This window comes from Heterocephalus glaber, unplaced genomic scaffold (assembly GCF_053883595.1).
Source record: "Heterocephalus glaber isolate CG9 unplaced genomic scaffold, H.glaber_assembly_v1.0 deba00000281, whole genome shotgun sequence".
In the NCBI taxonomy this organism is placed as follows: Eukaryota; Metazoa; Chordata; class Mammalia; order Rodentia; family Bathyergidae; genus Heterocephalus; species Heterocephalus glaber.
Genome location: NW_028258139.1, coordinates 8620511 through 8633579, shown reverse-complemented (window position 1 = coordinate 8633579; position 13069 = coordinate 8620511). Strand labels below are relative to the sequence as shown.

The following is a 13069-nucleotide window of genomic DNA, read 5'->3' as shown; positions in this document are numbered from 1 at the left end:
GACCAGGAGCAGTGGGACGGTGGCTCAGAAGCCCCTACCTCTGGGCCGGGAGCAGCGGGACTCAGTACCGTGGTCTGGTGGTCCAGTGTCCTCTGCGTCTTTGTAGTGTGGAACCAGGTGGCTGCCTGTCTGCAGCAGGCTGATTCAGCATCTTCTGCGCGACTCGGGACCTCGGTAGGGCGTGTGCAGACCTGCCTGTCTGCAGCGGGGTGATTCAGCATCTTCCATGCGACTTGGGACCTTGGTAGGGCTTGCACCTAGATGCCTATTCAGTAAGAATTGTTCTATCTTCTTGGACTATTGACCTCTTCGTCATTTTGTAATGCCCTTATTTATCTGCTTTTTTGTTTGTTTGTTTGTTTGAGACAGGTTCTTGATATATTGTTCAGATTGGCCTTGAACTCACTATGTACCCCAGGCTAGCCTTGAACTCGCTAGTGATCCTCCTGTCTCAGCCTCCCAAGTGCTGGGATCACAGGCTTGTGCCATGCCCAGATATAATGCTCTTCTTTATCCCTAATAACTTCCCTTACCTTGAAGTTTGTTCTCTTGAAATTAATATAGCTACTCCTGCTTTCTTTTTATCAGTGTCAGCATGGTCTATTTTTCTCTATCCATTTATCTTTTTTTTTTTTTTTTTGGTACCGGGGATTGAACTCGGGTCCTTGCACTTGTGCAGCAGGCAGCAATACCACTGAGCTAAATCCCCTGCCCCCATTTATCTTTAATATATATGTATCTCAGATTTTTTTTCTAAACATTTAAAATATTTCAGTCCACTGTCATCTTCCTTGTACATTTGTAGAAGTCAGATGTAATTCTTATCTTTGTTTCTGAATAGGTAAGACCTTTTTCCCTCTGGCTTCTTTCAGGATTTTTCTTTATCTTTGATTTTTCTGTAGGTTCCCCCAACCCCAACTTTATCCTGCTTGGTGTTCTGAGTTTTCTAGATCTATCATTTTGTGTCTGACATTAATTTGTGGAAAATGCTTGGTCATTATTGTCTCAAATGTTTCTTCTCTTCTTTTTTCCTCTCTTTCAGCTATTCCCATTACACATTCACACCTGTCTCTGTTGTCCCACAGCCCATGAATGAGCTGTTGTTCTCATTTTTTGTTCCCTTTGGTTTTCAGTTTAGGAGGCTTCTGTTGATATATCCTCCAGCTCAGAGGCTGTTTCCTCAGCCCTGTCATCTACTAACAAGCTGCTGAAAGGCTACATTTCTATTACTGTGTTTTTTATCTCTAGCATTTTGTTTTGTTTTTTTTCTTGGGATTTCCATCTCTCTGCTTACATTACCCATCTCTCTGTTTACATTACCCATTTGCTTTTGCACACTATTTACTTTGTCCATTAGTGCCTTTAACATATGAATCAGAGTTGTTTGAAATTCCTGGTTTGATAATCCAACATCTCTGCCCTGTTTTGTTCTGATGCTTGGTCTGTCTTCTTCAAATTGTGTTAATCTACCTTTCAGTAGGCCTTGTAAATTTTTTTGATAGCCAGACATGATGTCAGGCAAAAAGAACTGCTGTAGAATGGCCTTTAGGCCACAGTGGTAAGCTCTGGGGGAGGAGGAGGCTTCTACAGTCCTAGGATTAGACCTCAGTCTTCAGTGACCCTGCACCTGGACTGTGACCTTCAGCTGCTTCTCAGTCCTGGCTGCCCTCCCTGAGGGAGCACAGGGTAGGAAGAAGGGCTGAAGTTGGGTATTTTCCTTCCCCTAGGTCAATCAGGCTCTGAGAAAACCTCAGCAGGTTAGATTCTAAACAGTTTCTCCAGAGGGCAGACCTTGCTGAGAACAGAACACTCCGGCATATTTCAACATGGCTATTCTTCCCCTCCTCCTGGCAGAAGCATGAGGAGATTTTCCTCCAGTATTTACTGTGAGAACGTGGTGGAGCATTCCCCTTGATTCCCTTCCCATGACTAGGCCCCCTGGGGTTTTAACTCTTACACTCATCCCCTCTGGGCCTCTAGAAGTTCATCCATGACAGCTCAGTCTTCTGACCTGGTACTGGCTCCTGCAGATTGGCACCTGTAAGTCTGCCCTGTGAGCTATGAATGCTGTATTTGTGGGTCTCTCTCAAGTCTTGGTTTGCCCTGTGTTCTCACCTCACTTTCAGAGCCAAGTAGAATTGTCGAAGGCATCTGACCGCCGCCCTCCTGATCGGAGACCCCTCTAGACGGCCCCGCCCAGCACAGCTACACGTCGGGGCTCACAACGCGGTCAGCTTCGCTGCTGAGCAGCTGCTGCTCCCGCGCTTTCCCACGCCTGGTGCTTGGGTATCTACACCGCTCCCTTTCTCTCAAGCCTTGATCTTGGCAGGGAGCCACAAGCCCCTCTCACTGAACCCCTCTCCCTGTGACCCTACAGAAGACCCCATCACCTGTACCAGAGCTGCTGCTCTGATCCCTAGTGCCAGAGCGGTCCCTCTCCGGTTTGTTCTGCAATAAACTTGTCCTGTTGAGCTCCTACCTCTGTTTCCTCTTTTCCTTTTTCCTAACAATTGTTGACTTTTTTTCAGCCTGTTTGGCTTCACCTTGTTTCTGCACTCTGAACATACAGAATGAGGAACCAGAAGGCTTCTCTGGAAGTCTTGTCTTTTTTCAGTTATTTATTTTGATACAAGGTCGCACTAAGGTGCCCAGGCTGGCCTTAAACTTGTGATCCTCCTGCCTCAGCCTCCCAAGTAGCCAAACAGAACCTGACTTTGGAAGTATTTTCAAATGGGAGTTCCAGAAAACAAATTGGAGCCAGGCAGGGTGGCACATGCCTATAATCCCAACACTCAGGAGGCTGTCAGTTTGGACATCTGGGACCTCTCCATCCTGACTTACACAGGGTTAGTTTTCTTCCCATTTTTTTCTGTTTCAGTCTTTGGTTTTTTGTTTTTGTACTTTTCTTTTGCCCATTAGCTTTCTTGTGAAACCTCATAAAAGGTGCTCAGCTGCCAGATCTTTCTTCATGCTTATATATTATGCAGATTGCTTCTGCAGCTAGCAAATGCCAGTGAACCCAGGAAGAAGCTGAAATCCAAGCATCTTTGTCATGGGGTTTGTTGCAAGTCTGCCTGTCAGCCTTTCACCTCCAATTCCTGTTTAGGCTCCATGTTGTTTAAACTTTTGAATTTTGAAAACTAAGAATTGGAGTTTTCTTCATACATATTGCATAATACAAATATCCTAGGTTAAAACAGTTTTTTATTTATTTAAGACAGGCTAATTTCCAGAAGTTGTCATGAGACATGAACTTTATCTCTCCTATTTCCCCTGATCAATTTTTTTTTGGGGGGGGTACTGGGGATTCAACTCAGGACCTTGAGCTTGTGAGGTAGGCGGTGGAACCCCTGAGCTAAATCCCGGCCCACCCCAAATCAATTTTTATTCACATTGTTTTTGGAAATTGACCCAGGGAAAAGGAAATGTAGAACAAAACAAGTTATCATCCTATAGTGTAAAGAAAACAGATGAAAGAAAATTGAAGGGCTTTTTTGTTTCTTAAGACTTTTTTCTTTTTAAATTAGGATTAATTTCTGTGGTGTTTGAGGCATATTCATATAACCAAAGTTTGGGAACTGAGAATTTCATGCAGGTTTATGCATATTGGAGTTTCTCTGGTATTCAAAAGTTATGCAGTTAATAGATCGCTAATATAAATAAATAAATAAATAAATAAATGGAATACCAAAATTCTAATCATATGTTATCAAAAATTTGAGTACAGAATTGTATCATGGTTTGTTTTTTTTTTTGGTACTGGGGATTGAACTTGGGACCTTGCACTTGCGAGGCAGGTGCCAGAACCACTGAGCTAAATCCCCAGCCCGAGTACAGAATTGTATAAACTTTTAATCTTGAATTCCTTCAAAAATCATATAGAATAAATATGTATATTTAACTACTGACAAGAAATATACCAAAATTTTTATGGATTATTTCTGGATTATAGGTTTATGCATGACTCATTTTCTTCTTTTACTTTTCTTTGTATTTTTTATTTCCTTTGCACATTTTCTATGAACCCATATACTATATTTAGAATAGAAAAAAAACCCCTATAGTTTAAAAAAGAAAGTTAGAGAAGCAGGTGTGTCTATATGCAAATGAATAGATTTCTAAATTTGGGCCATAGCATGCATATATATATATATATATATATATATGCACATATATAAATATATTTATCCTTGTCTCCAATTATCATAGAAAATAAATAGCTGACTAATCTTGCATATAAGTAGGCATCTCTTTTTCAGTGACTGTCCCACTTTATAGAAGTTTTACATAATACAACTCTTGTTTTTCATATTTGAACATGCAGCACAAACCAACTTTACATAGTATTATCCAGGGATAATCTAGCAGACCCTGCGTCTCTGTGTGGCTGAACAGAGAGACTGTATCAGATCCAAATAGGGTGTATGGTGGTGGCACCCCAGATTTTACTTCAGTCTTATACTTGATAGTTCCACTAGCATGGCCTATTATCACTGAAGAAAACATAAAATTCAATTGAGATAAATTAGATTAGATTAGACTAGATTTCTCGACGGATAGAAGGATTTGGTATGAAATTCGGAGTCTGGCCAGCAACTCACAGCAATCTTCCTGTCTCAGCCTCCCAAATGCTGGGATTACAAGCAGGTGCTACCATGCTGGCATTTTTAACTTTTTATTAGTACACGTTTGCATTAGTACAGATTTACTATTATGAATTATGCTGCTATAAACATGAGTATGTGTGTATCACTGTGATACAGTATCTTTATCCCTTTCATGAAGATACCTAGAAGGAGAATAGCTGGGTCAAATGGAATTTCTAGTTTTATTTTTTTTAGGAATCACCATATTGATTTCCATAGTGGTTGTACTAATTTACATTCCCACTGATAATATACAAAGGTTCTTTCTTTCCCCTAGCCTTATCAGCATTTCCTGTTATCTGATTTCTTTTTTTTTTTTTTTGATACCAGGAATTGAACTCAGGACCTTGTACTTGCAAGGCAGGCACAGTGCCACTGAGCTACATCCCCAGCCTCTTATCTGATTTCTTGATGATAGCCATTTTTTCTGGGGTAAGATGGAATCTCAGTGTTGCTTTAATTTGCATTTCTCTAATGGTCAGTGATGTTGAACATTTTTTCATGTATATATTGGCCATTGATAATTTTTTGAAGAAGTATCTTTTCATTTCAGTTGCCCATTTTTTGCTGGGTCATTTATTTTGGAGGAGTTCTTTATATATTCCAGATATAAGTCATCTATCTGAGGGATAGCTGGCAAATTTTTCTCCCTGAATAGGACTTTAACTGGGGCAACAGTATTCTGATGGTGAGAATGTGAACAAAGGCAGGAGGCAGGGAGATGTAAGTCTTCTTTGGGGAAGGACAAAGAGCCCAACTTGTGTAGAGTGTAAGGTGAACAGAGGAGAAATGGAAGGAAATATGACCATAAATGAGGTTGGAAACAGATCACCATGGGCCTTAAAGACTCAGTTTCGTCTATGAAATGACAGCCCCTCCAGGTCCTGTGTAGAAGTCTGACTCAGGGAGGAGGGGTCAGGTTTTGGAGGTCACAGCCACATTTTTTTCCTAGACCTTCACGTGAGAGTTGAGCAGACACTGCAGAGCAACATCAGTAACCAGTCACTGGTCAGTTCATCCCTCATGAAATAGTCTGTGTCTTAGTTACTTTCTCATTGCTGGGACAAAATACCTGACATGCCCAAGTTACAGAGAAGAGGTTTACTTTAGCTCAGAGTTTTAAAGGTTTCAGTCCATAGTCAGCTGCCTTAAAGACAGGGCAGCATGGCAGAGGGGTGTGGCAGAGAAGAAACAGTCCATGGCATGGCAGGCAGGAAGCAGCGAGCACTGAAGGGAGGTGGCTGCCCCACTTCTTCCCATTAGGCTTCATCTTCCAACATCACACCCAGCTATAAACCCACCAGCGGACTAATCCAGTATCACACATCCAGTAACCTCCCAAAAGCCCCACCTATGAGCACATGAGGTTTGGAGGTACATCTGGATAGAAACCATAGTAGTCTGGCAGACCAAAGCTTTTGTTTTACAGGGGAGAAAACTGAAGTCCAGAGATGTGGGATGTTTACCCGGGAATTATAATCCTCAAGTGTGATCAGCCCAAAGTCACCCATAGCATTGGGTAGAATAATTGATAGGAGACAAACAAACTCAATAAATAGTGTGTTTATTGACCTATTTATTTTTGTGGTGGTTGGGATTGAATCCAGGACCTTGCACATGCTGACCACATTCTTTACCACTGAACTACAACCCCAGCCCTGATATCCATGTACATTGAGTCTTTCAAATTTATGATGCAATCTAATCCTCTCAACTCTCCAGTGATCATCACTGCACTTTTAAGGCAGGAACTGAAGCTCAGAGAAGTCAAAGTACAAGATCACAGATCTGGAAAGTGGCAGGGCTGGGACTTGAACTTAGCATTTCTTTCTACTATATGCTAGCTCACTGGTTTTTCACATGTGGTCCCTGGAATGATAGCCACCTGTCACTGGGGAATTGTTAGAAATGCAACTGCAGTCCCCACTCCAGACCTATCAAACCCAAAACCTTGGGGATGAGACTGAGAAATCTGTATGCACCCCCTAATCTGTACGATACTCCCAAGGTTTCAGTTATCCAAGGTCAGTCTGGTCCAGAAATATTAAATGACAAATTCTAGAAATAAACAATTCCTAAGTTTTCAATTGTGCACCTTTCTGAGTAGTGGGATGAAACTTCATACCTTTTTGCATGGAATGTAAATCACCCTTGTCCAGTACCCCCATGCTGTCTTCACTACTTGCCATTAGTCACACAGTAGCAATGTTGGTTATCAGATTGACTATTGTGGTATTGCAGTACTTGTGTTCAAGTAACCCTTATTTTACAGAATATTTTTAAAGTGTAGGAGTATGGATATGCCAAAGAGAAGCCATGAAGTGCTTCTGGAAGTGAAAAGATAAAAGAAAACACAGCACTACGGGGTTTCAGGCATCACCTGAGGGTCTTGGAACATGTCACCCAGAGATAAGGGTGGGCTGCTGTATTTTAACAAGTGCCCTGGTGATTCTGATGCACACTAAATTTCAGAAGCCCTGCTTAGATGCATGACTAATTGATGCTTGGGGGAGATGGAAACTTCAGGGCCAGCCCCTTCCTCCCAGTAGTCCTAACCAAGCTGAGGGCTAGCACCTGCTAGACCTGTGGAAGGCAGCCCACCCAGGCGCAGGCGGAGATGCTGGCCAACCAAGGGGCCCAGCCTGGGGCAGGTGCCAGGTAGGAGGAGCTGCCAATTGCTCTCCAAGAACACAAAGGATCTAAGCCTCACAAGCCCAAACTTCTTATTCGGTTTCGATGCCCCGCCATGCTGTCACTGCTGCTACTTGCCTGCCACATACCTTGGGGTTTCCACCCACTCTGATGAGAGATGGCTCGGGATTACTGCAGCCTGGGAACAAGGTGTGTTTGACAGGTCTACCCCTCTAGAGAGATTAAGCATAAGGAAGGGGCTGGGTGAAGATGGATGTCTCTCTCCTGTCACCTAGCACTGTCTCTCCTGTGAGCTGCAGGAGGGAAGAGGATGACGAGACAGGAGTGGGGCTTCCCCCCAGGGCGCCTGAGCACAGACATTGGAGGGGTGAGAGGACATTCCCTTCTACAGAACAGAGGGGTGTAGGATCCCTGAACACTCTGCCAGGGGTCTTGGGAACAGGGGGAGGGAGGGTAAGGGGCAGTATGGAAACACAAGTCAGGCTGGGAACATTGCACCCCAAAGCCTGGATTGTCGCCTCTGAGCCTCATGTCCTGACTCAGGGACTCTGGCCTGGAAGTTCACCGGGCTGCCAGCCAGGAGGGTGGAAACCACCTCATCCTCTCCAGAGGTGAACTCCCCTATTTCCACAGCCGCCATCCAGGGAAGTGGGTCTGGTCACTCCCAGGTCCGAGGGTCAGCCTTTGGTCTTTTTGTTTTTGTGTGCTTGTCTTTGACCCAGGGTGGGCATGGAGTCTGGGGACTGGTCATCTGCCGGGATGCACGTTGTACACAACCTTGCTCCCGCAGCCAGGACCTTTCCCCTCCAGCTGCAGTTTCCTAGAAATGTGACTGCCCCCATGTTATGAGGCCAGTGGGGCTCGGTCCCCAGGGACAGTGGGGCAGGGCGGAGTTGTAGTGTTGGATCTTTACTGCCACACTCCACCTCTCCCTGTCTCTGTTTTTCACGGTGCTCATCCACGCCCGCTGTTGTGAACTGTAGCCAAAAGAGCCCTGGGTGGGGGGTGGGGGGGTTAAATCTTGCAAAGCCTGTGATTTGTCCTGGTTGCCACAACAGTGTCTTGGTAAATGGGATTCTGGCCTGCTGCCCCAGGCAATCATGGCCCTGGAGGAGCAGTCAGCAGGGAGCAGGCTTCAAAGCTGAAGCTGAGAGGCCCCTTTGCAGAGAACAGTGCCGCCTGGGTGCTGTGGGGCAGCTGAACAGGAGGCAGGTTGGGTGGAGGGGAGCAAGGAGGACAGAAGCCTTCTGCCCAATACAGTCTTCACCGGTGTTCCCAACCTGTAGTGAGCTGCTGCTGCCTCCACTTTCCACAGCCACAGTGGACTGCAGAGGGGAGACGGGCCTGGGTGGGGTGCGGATGAACTATGACTGTTATTTTGCTTCCCATTCTCTGTGTGCTCTGCAGTATTTTTCCTCCTCCCCAAAGAAGTTGGCTTCCTCTCCCAGGATCCCGATGGTGACCTACTTATCTGCTCCCTTGACAGGGAGGTGCCCTGGAAGGCACCCCAGGACGGGGTGGTTCTGTCTGAGTCTCAAAAAGACAAGCTCTTTGACAAGGGAAATTCTGAGGCTGTAAAGTTAAGGGGCAAGGAGATAACAGGGAGATTGGGGAAGAAGGGAAATGGTGCTTGGTGGCACCAGAGGAGAGTACTTTGTGTCACCGTTGGCCACAACGACTGACCTGCACCAACTAAGGGGAGTTGTTTTGGACCCATCACAAACTGGTGGGAGCAGCAAATGCCAGCTGCAAGGGAGAAGGCACAAGCAGAAAGAAGAGCAAGGCATGTTGGCGCACTTCTGTAATCCCAGCAGCACTCAGAAGGCCAAGGCAGGAGGATCACTGCAAATTTGAGGCCAGCGGAGGGGGGGCTACATAGTGAGTTCAAGTCCAGCCTGAACTGCATAGTGAGACCCTGTCTCGAAAAAAATAAGAAATAAGAACAAAATAAAAATCCTAGCTCTTGCAAACTAACCATGTCTACCCCTCATCTACTGAGCTGTTATCTAATCTCTGAGCCTTAGTTTCCTCAACTCAAAATGGGGCCAATCATTTTTACCTCAGATTGATAAGATTCAATTATTCACCCTACTCTGTTTCCTCCTAGAGAAAATTAGCCTAGGTCCCCAACAATGGCACATACATGATAACAGCTACGATTTATTCATAAGTTACCTCTCCTGCACCCTGTACCGTATATGTAGTTTATCTCTCTTAATTCCATGACAGATGTTTATGTCAGTTTTATCAGTAAAGCTGAGATTCGAATCCATGTCTGTCTGACTCAGTGTGTGCCCCTTGACATGCCCTCTCTGAGACTGCAACATCATTGGCCTTAAAAAAAAAGGAGTTGGCCAAGCCCTTGTCCCCAAATCTTAAGTAAATTTAGAATCTGAGTCAGCTTGGTGCTGGAGAAATCAAAGGATAATTGGGTTGTATAATGCTATCATTTTATGCTAATCTTGGCACTAAGGAGAGATTTTCTTTGAGTCTGGAAGATGGTAACTGCCTCTCTGGTCTCTAGCTGCTGGGCCTCAGGACTGGCCCACCTCCAATCCGTTCTGCTCACTGTAGCCACAGAGAAACCTTCCCTGCATTTCTCAGTTGTTCCCAGGCACCCTCAGGATGATGTCCAAGTCAACATGGCCAAAGCCCAGCTCATTTTCTATCATATTTGGTAAAATATATGCGTATCCCTCACTAAATATGGATTTTTTCATGGAAAATTTTGAAAACATTTTTTTAAAAAATAACTTTAATTTTGAAATTATTATTTTGAATGTTCATATGTAGGTTCCAATATTTTTTTCTCAGATCTCAAATACTTGAGACCTTTTGAAAGTTCACAGCCCCAAGCACTGTGTACATAGTATTGCTCATAGCCCTAGGTACAGTGCACACAGCACTGCTCATAGCCATAGGTACTGTGCACACAGCACTGCTCATAGCCTAGGTACTGTACACATTTTCCCTAATAGGGGAGGCACCCTTGTGTGCAGCCCCCTTCAACTTCCCCCTTCATGCCAGGCTTTTTATAAATGTCTCCTTTTCTGCAACTGTATACTGCTTATATTACCCTGCCTTCCCACAATGCCCTGCAGTCTATTATTACTCATTCTTTTATTTATTTACCTTTTATTTATTTATTTGTATGTGTGTGTGTGGTGTGTGTGTGTGGTGCTGGGGTCCAAACTTGGGGCCTCACACATGCTAGGCAAGTGCAGTACCACTGAACTACACCCCTGCCCACTATTTTGACATAAATACATGTCAGGGGTTTAACCTCTTGGTTTTTCATCTGTGAAATGAACCAACTTCATAGGTCACTAAGAGGTTAAAATAAATGAATACACCAAAACCTTGTTGTACAAAGTATGATCTGGGAGCCTGTTAGAAATGCATCATCTCAGGCCCCACCCCAGATACACTGAGTCAAAACTTGCATTTTAACAAGATTCCCCAGGTGATTCACTGATACTCACATACTTAGAACAATCCCTGTTATATAATGAGCACTCAATAAAAGATAGCCAATATTATTATTGCCAAGATTTTTTTTTTTTTTTTGAGATGGGGTCCTGACATGGCCTCAAGGAATCGTCCTGCCTCAGCTTCCCAAGTAGTTGGGACTACAGGTGTACATCACCACAGCTAGAAACTGGAAGAAGTTTTTTTGTTGTTGGTTTTTTGTTGTTGTTGTTTTGTTTTTCGGTACCTGGGATTGAACTCAGGACCTTGTGCTTGGGAGGCAGGCCCGGTGCCACTGAGCTAAATCCCTAGCCCAGCTGCCAGAAGTATTAGGGGTCGGGTTTTTACAATTGTGTCTGTTTCCTTCTTGCCTTAATTTAATTTCCCAGCAATAACTAGTTCAGTGGTCTTCAAAGGTGTTCCTGGGGAACCCTGGCACCTTGGGAACTAGACCGAAGAATTTCGTCTTGGTGCTAAGGTAATTGTCAGGTTATTGTTCCTGTACTCAGGTAGCTTCCTTCCATCCACAGAGAGAGAGATAAGGGATTGCAATAGATGGTGTCAAGGACCCGAGTTCGATCTCCAGTACCAAAAAAAAAAAAAAAAAATAGATGGTGTGATAAGGGTTATCAAAAAGGGAAGTAGGTCATGTGTGGTGGTGTATCCTTAATCCCAGCTACTCCGGAGGCTGAGGCAAGAGGATAACACATTTAAGGCCCGCCTAAGGCAACTCAAGAGGGGCCCTGTCTAAAATTTTTTTAAATGCTGAGATGCAGCTCATTGGTGAGTGCTTGCCTAGCATGCATGAGGGCCTGGGTTCCATCACTGAAATCACACATCCAAAAAAGAGTCCCCCTAAGAGTAATAAAACAGTGGACTGAAGTCTCTCACCACGTGAGGGAAAGGTGGTTGGTTCTAGAAAAGATGTGGGAGCAGGGTGACCCCTTCTGGCTGATGACAAAGAGCAGTTCTTGGGGCTGGAGGTGTGGTTCAGTGGCAAAACATAGCATGTGCAAGGTCATGGATTCCATGACCAGCATCGCAAAAGAAAATTAAGTAATAGCTTGCGGAAAGGGGTGCTTCAAAACAGAACAATAAATCTTGGCTTCGGCTACCTTGTATACTAGACCCTCATTAGCCTTTTGTTTTGCTTTTGGGGGACTGGGGGTGGGGCCCAGGGCCTCACTTCTGCTGTGTAAACTCTGCCGCTGCCCAGCTGTAATATCCTTAATCTCTCGGAGCCTTGGCTCCCCCTGCCCTGCACATCCCTGCAGGGCCTCCGTGAGGATTAGTAAGAGGACACGATGTGCAGTTCCAGGCGCGTGGTGGAGTCCCAAATGGAGGGCTCCTGCTCGTCTCTCTCTTTGCCTAAGTTGTGAGCTATGTGAAGCAGCTGGGGGGATTTAGGCCTGAAGGCCTCAAACTGCCAACATTTCTGTGAGTCCTTCACGAAGGCCGCCCTGCCCCAAACCCCGCCGGGAGCCCGCGCGCCAGGCAGGCAGGCAGGCAGGCGGTCTGTAGGTGGGGCGCGGGTGCAAGCGCGAGGGGGCTGCGAAGAAAGACCACCGCGCGAGGAGGCAGGCAGGGGTCGGTGAGGCCGCTAGGAACAAAAAGGCCCAGTATTGCCCGGAGACCGGAGCAGCCCGGGATCGGGGATCTGCAGGCCGCAGGGGCCTGGCCGGGTCAGCCTTCTTCCTGGGAATGTGAATGCGCCTTTTAGCAGGCGAGCCGCGGCCTCTGCAGGCTCCGGCCTAGGAGGCGCCTCCCCCGGCGCGCACCGCACCGCAGGGAGGGGCGCTCAGGGCGGAAAGCGGCCCGGCCCGGCCCGGAGGAGCCCCGCACCCTCGAAACCCGGCGAGAACGAGGTCAGCTGAGCCAGGAGCCAGGCCGCAGCAGCCGGGCAGAGGCCTCCCGCGCCTGCCTCGTCTGCCTTGCCCCCTCCCCGTGGCTTGCTGGCAGCGCAGGGTGCACTGCAGCCGGGCTGTTTTGGTTCCTTTTTTTCGTAGAAAAGTCCTTGGTTTCCTGCTGTGTTTCCCCTGGGCTTCCCTCGGGTTATTAATAGTGACAGCTGCCTCTTTCTGAGCACTTTGTATCAAGTAAGCATTTGCATAATTCTTTTTTCTGATTTTTAAAGATAATATCATGAATCCCAAGGTACAGATAAAAGTGTGAAGTTCAGAGAAGTTCATTTGCTCAAGGCCAGGCTAGCAAAAGGCCTGTAGTGGTGGTGTCCAGCTACATTCCACCCTAAGCTGGCATCGTCCTCCAAGTTAGACACAGTGTTTCCCAGGCCAGAAGGAGAA

The 13069-nt window shown here is 45.8% G+C and overlaps 1 protein-coding gene across 4 annotated transcripts in view; it reads left to right on the top strand.

Annotated features, from left to right (window-relative positions):
- The window catches only part of Ninj2 (ninjurin 2), a 93057-nt gene that overhangs the window by 14811 nt on the left and 65177 nt on the right, over window positions 1-13069 (top strand). The window contains exon 1 of one of the 4 annotated variants that reach the window (XM_013068701.3): window positions 7374-7487. The exons of the other annotated variants lie outside the window; for them this stretch is intronic. Within the exon in view, the coding sequence (XP_012924155.2) occupies window positions 7383-7487 (105 nt within the window). The 5' untranslated portion in view covers window positions 7374-7382. Of the gene's footprint in view, window positions 1-7373; window positions 7488-13069 lie in introns of those variants that run through there. 4 annotated transcript variants of the gene reach the window in all.